Source organism: Triticum dicoccoides, chromosome 6A, assembly GCF_002162155.2.
Source record: "Triticum dicoccoides isolate Atlit2015 ecotype Zavitan chromosome 6A, WEW_v2.0, whole genome shotgun sequence".
Taxonomy (NCBI): domain Eukaryota; kingdom Viridiplantae; phylum Streptophyta; class Magnoliopsida; order Poales; family Poaceae; genus Triticum; species Triticum dicoccoides.
The window spans coordinates 149,688,013-149,693,692 of record NC_041390.1 but is presented as its reverse complement, the minus strand read 5'-3'; the positions used below and the strand labels follow the sequence as shown (position 1 = coordinate 149,693,692).

General features: G+C 49.1%; 1 protein-coding gene across 2 annotated transcripts; it reads right to left on the bottom strand.

The window, feature by feature from the left end:
* Positions 1–3,168: 3,168 nt before the first annotated feature.
* LOC119316343 (myb family transcription factor IPN2-like) lies at positions 3,169–5,359 on the bottom strand. Of its 2 annotated transcripts, none has more exons than XM_037590659.1 (6): positions 5,170–5,359; positions 5,005–5,081; positions 4,825–4,882; positions 4,646–4,715; positions 4,430–4,526; positions 3,169–4,138 (listed from the first exon to the last, which is right to left on the bottom strand). In XM_037590659.1, exons 1-6 carry the CDS (start codon positions 5,357–5,359, stop codon positions 3,542–3,544), a joined length of 1,089 nt encoding a protein of 362 aa, XP_037446556.1. In that variant the 3' UTR covers positions 3,169–3,541. The 2 variants fall into 2 exon arrangements, with proteins under 2 accessions (XP_037446556.1, XP_037446557.1); XM_037590660.1 differs by having other exon boundaries at positions 3,542–4,138; positions 4,454–4,526.
* Between the last annotated feature and the right edge of the window lie 321 nt (positions 5,360–5,680).

Genomic DNA, 5,680 nt, shown 5'->3' with positions numbered 1-5,680 from the left:
AACCGTGGTCTAGAACCTCGTATGACCAGGATACAAGATACACGAGGACTGAATTAAGCATGCACGTTTCTTTCGTCTTCTTTTTTCTTCTGAAAAGAGGTTCAAACCTTGCACGCTAGAATCAAATTAGTAACTTAGAGATAATTTACTAGTTTCTATAACTGATATTTTGCTGATAGTTCCAGTTATCATTTGATGGAATCAGATTCCAAAATACACACATCCCTTGCGTACATGAAGTACGAGTATCCTGACCACTTTTTTCTCTCCCTTCTCTTTTCATCCTTTCCTCTTTAAATACTGTAGAACCATCATTTCTGTTTGGCCCATATCTCAGGTACTGAGTGCATGTACTTAGTTTGCACCAAATTTAATTTTCCACAGATATACGTAGTAACAATGCGATCTACATGGTGCCGGACCTTTGTAATGCAGACATGGCTGCTGGTTGATGAATGAAACATTTTTCCCTTGCAAAAAAAAAAATGCGATCTACATGACCCAGCATTGCTCCAAATAATATTTCCATGATTCTACATTGTCCACATTTAGTGGTTCTACAGATCGCCCCCAGCTGCTCTGGCTTTTCATGATCTCTACTCCTATAAAAACCTGAGTTGGTGATGATGATGAGCCTGCCATCTTTCACTAATAGTTGTTGGATCTAGATCTGACGCATACAAAGCAAACTGCTGTAGTTTTGCAAAAAGACGCACACACTTGTTTTCATATTTACAAACGACTCCTTGTCTTTCACAATCAACCTTATCTCTTCCCCACCACATCCAGAAGGCCATGGAACAATCTGGTGCGATGGCCGCTGCCGGCGCCATCCACCCCCAATCTTGGTGTTTCGTACAATGCACGGGTATCTTACTATAGTCACTAATTAGCAGCACACATTTGCATATTTTTTCCGTGAGCATGGATGTTGAATTGTATTTTCCGAAACATGCATGCTTTTCAAATACATGTTCACTTCATTTGTTTTTTTAGAAAAGAAGGATGACCCTCGGTCTCTGCATCTGGGAGATGCATACGATCACTTTATTGATTATTCTCAAGGACCTTACAAAGTATTACAAACAATATACCTGAATCCACCATCTTGGCAACATATGCCGCTACTCCTATCCATATGATGAAGGGATGCTAACTGGGCCACTACCCAAACCACTCACCTAAGCCTAACATCAAAAGCCGGAAGCCCCAACCGAGCCAAATACTGGGTCTGGGGCACAATTCGGTCAGACGCACTCGTGTGTCGTTGCCGCCATCTTCCACAGGCCCGTCTTCAGATCATATTGAGGCTTCTACCTTGTCTGGCCACTCTGCCATCGACGTCAACATCACTCCAGACAGCTACCTCCTCCTGCGCGAGTCCATCTCCGCGCATCGGACGCCGAGCCTCCACAGCGCCATGCCGCCGATCTCCGCCGCCATCAATGTGTGAGATGAAGTACCGCTCCACCATCCCCCTAGCCATCACTTGCTCCAAAACGATGCCCCCAGGAGGGAAAGCGATAAAACACCATCATCGTCCGATCCGGAAGACCCAGATCTAGGGTTTTCCCCGAGCATCCCGAGCCTGATGATGCAGACTGCAACGACGATGCCTCGACAAGGGAACGACATCTAAGACGCCGTCATCGTCCGCCATGACCGTAGTCGGCGCGATTTTCATCGGCAGTTGCTCCATCAGACGTGCGCCACCGACGTCGCTGGTCCCTTCAACCGGAGTAAACTTCAAAACGATGCCCTAAAGAGGGACTACGACGCAAAATCGCCGTCATCGCTCGATCCCAAGGAGATCTAGGGTTTCCCCCGGAGATGCCCGCGCTGTCAAGTATCAGACAAGGGTAGAATCCCGGTGGATCTGCCCAGCTGCCGACGAGTCACACCCGCCACCGTGCCGACGGCAGACCAGTGATCAAGGCCCACGTTTGGGCATAGATCCGGCCGCGCCGCCGCGACTAGATCCGGTCACGCCGCCGCCATCCCTGGCGACCGCGACGCACCAGATCGCGAAACCTCCTGCCGCGGGGGAGCGAAGTCGCCGAGGCGCCGCCACCACCCGCCGTGGCGTACGCCCCCCCGCCATGCTTCGGCCCGGGGGCGCTGGCCCACGCTAGCCCCACGCGAGCGAGAGAGCCCGAGTCCCCGCTGCCGCCGGCGACGACCAGGCTTCGCCTGGCCGCGCCCTTGGGCGGCAGCGAGGGAGGAGGAGGAGGAGTGGGGGAGGACCGGCCGACGGGATCTGGGGGCCTCCCGGCCGCCCATACGGGGGGTGACTCGGGAGGGAAGAGGGGAGGGCGGGCGACTCGGGAGAACGATGTTTCAATCAAATCCAGTTCATTTGTTGTTGAAGACGTAGCACTTTTTGGATGGCATTGCTTTGTAAGACAAGGGCATTATGTAATACATACTACCCCTCTATCCGAATCTGTAAGGTGGACACAAGTTTCTAGGCTTTTCTTTTGTGGGAAGTTTTTAGGCTTTCAACTTCACTAACAAAACATGTGTTATATACTCCCTCTGTTTCTAAATATAAGTCTTTTAGATATTTCAATACGGACTATATATGAATGTATATAGACATTGGAATCTTTAAAAGAACTTATATTTAGGAATGAGGGAGTATATTTTTTAGTGGCATATACCACATGATTTCGTTAGTCAAACCGAAGACCTAAAAACCCATGCCATCCTTACAAACTCAATGGATGGGGCACTATCTCATGCATGCATGTGCATGCAAGCTTTGCCTTGAAGGTACTAAGTTACCACACTAACTAGCTAGAGTTGCGAACTCTGAAACATAAGCATAGGCATTAGATTGTGTATTCCTCAGTCATCCAAAGAGGTACTATTTCTAGATCGATGAGGTTGCACGTCATCAGTACAATTTATAGCCTTATTATGCATGCAAGCACATATCATATATGTTGTGCCAGTGTTCCTCGGTTTAGCAATAATTTGGCTGTGGGCATCCTCAGTGGTGATCAAAAGTTTTTTCTCTCTCTCAGTGTATATATATCCTGACATTCTTCCTTTTTATCCAAGAAAAATATAGTTTTGTTAGTTGATACGAGGGCAAGTGTCCGAAGTTACATTTGCACCACAACTCCACAAGTCACACAGCAATGCAAGAATTCAAAATTATGCGCATGTTCCAGACCCAACCAATAAGAATTAATTAACAATATGTTTTTGACGATATACATGTGTCCCATGATCAATGCATGGAAGCTTGCCACATCAGCATGCAAGATCACAAAATAATTAGATTACAAATTTACAACCGTCATAATTAATTAATTTAGAACACGTACAATTACACAACAGATCATCTTAGTTAGACCTTGAGCATCATCATGACATAGACATGTGATGCATCACTATATGTGTAAGATCATCCTGATCGACGCATAATTTCTTCTATAATTTCCTTGATTCCATGCACTCAAGCTATACTTATTTAGCCACATGCACCCGGTTAAGCAAAAAGCTCTAGTTAACTTAATTCGGTCGATCGCTTGATTTACCCGTAGATCACCGACGGGCTGCCCATCCTCTGGGCTCCCATGTGCGGCCGCCGGGAGGACGGCCTCTCGAGCTTCGACCCCATGCCGCCGTCGAATCCTCTGTTACCAGCGGAGTCGCCGGACATGGTCATCATCGGCTTCGCTTCGTACATGGAGTCTATGTCGTCCATCATCGGCGGTGCCATCTGGAGTAGCTGATCGCCCTTGTCATCCTCGTCGCCGTCGTCGTCGTCACCCCACATCATAGGGCTCTTGCCTCCGGCGTACTGGTTGGACCTCTTCTTCCCCAACGACCCAATGCCGCCGCCATCGCTGCACGCGAAGAAGCTCTCCATTGGCTGCTGCTGCTGCAGGTCTAAGTGACCGCCTCCGTAGAGGTGCAGGTCCTGCAGGGAAGGGAAGCCCATGGAAGCCGGGCCAATGTCCTTGATGGAGCACACGTCCAGGACGCCGGCGTGGCTGCCTAGGGATTTGTACCCGGCAGTAGGGCTCGCCGCGACGTCGCCGGTGGCAAGCGTCTGGTATGCTTTCTCCAGGATGGACTGCATGTACTTTCCCTGGGCTTCAATCCTCATTTGGAGGTGCTTCTGCACCTGCGTGCCAATTGTCATGTACTCATGTTCATGCATGCATGAGCTAACTAATTTAAGCATCATTAAGCTACACAATTAGTGACAACCTAGTAAGCAATTAAACTTGATGACAGTGTTTTTGCATGCATGCATGTAAGATGTATCTAAAAGTTGAGGAGCATGAGCTGCATGGGAAGGTGGTAAGGTGCTCAGGAGGAAAGGGGAGTTGAGTAAACTTCCTAATGTTCTTAAAAGGAGAAAAATAAACTTCATGAGAAATTGACAGTCTTTTTAGCATCCACCCATGCGTACTTTGATTCTTGGTTGATTAATCACCTCTAGTTGCTCATGCAGCCTCCTTTGAACCTCCATTTGCATTCTGATGGCCTCGTTCATGTGCACGTTGCGGCTGAAATTAAGATTCACAAACGGTAAAGGAAAAGTGGTGAGTGAAAAGCTTAATTATTGGGATATGAGTGAACGCAGAGTAATTAACATACTCTACTTCTTACTAACTGATTAACTTACTCGTTCATGTTTCTCCCCATTATGCCTGAAGAAGAGGCCGCGTTTCTATGCATCTCCATTGCTGCCGCAGCTGCGAAAAAGTTTCAACAACACGAAGATATAACATATATACCGGAGTAGTAGAGTAGTCATATGCACAATTTTATCTTCACAATTGAATCGCATGAGTTAGCTCTTACCATCCTTAACTGCATGATCGTTGAAGTCCTTGTGTGGCTGCTTTCCCAGCCTGAATTTCTGCACATGAAAAGACCAAACAGATTAGCCAGCATGCATGTGTGAGAGAGCGCATCATGCCAACAAGAATTAGACCTAACCCTAATTAGAGGGTGCAACAAGACACACATGGCCGGACGCACCTGAAGGTGGCTCTTGAGGTGGTAGAGAGTGAGCCCCTTGACCCCCATGACCCTCATGATCGTCTTCGGCGTCGCCTCTACAACAAGCACAAAATTCTCAGCGACGGAATTAATAATTAAAAAAAGTGACCAGCACGCAGCACATGAAGGGTTTTGGAGCCGTACTGTCGGGGCCGCCGAGCTGGGCGACGGCGTCGACGAAGCGCTCATGGAGCTCCACCGTCCACCGGAGGCGCGGCTTGGGGTCGGTGGTGAGGACGAGGCCCGAGTCGCCCTGCACGCACATGGGCGCCCCGCCCCCCTGCACCGCCACCGCGCCAGCGCTGCTGCTAGTGGCCTTCTTGGAAGAGAACATTCTTCTCTTGTACTATTCTCCCCTGCCGCTGCCTCTCCTCTCCCTAGATCTCCCGGATTGAGCGCGTAGGGGGATTGGATTGGAGATTCAAGGACAAGGAATAGGGTTCGATCGTCCGCCCGCCTCCCGCGCTACGAGGCGACGCCGAGAGACCCCTTCTTGTTGCCCTCGTGGTCGTGGCGCGCTGGTCTGTGTGTGGTGGCTGGCTATAGCTAGCTAGGTCTGCGTTGGGGTGGTGTCTTCTTTCTTTCTCGCTTGCTTGGCCGGGCTGTGTGGCTTTTGCTTTCTTTTCCTCCCCTCTCTTTCTTGCGAGGAGTCTTC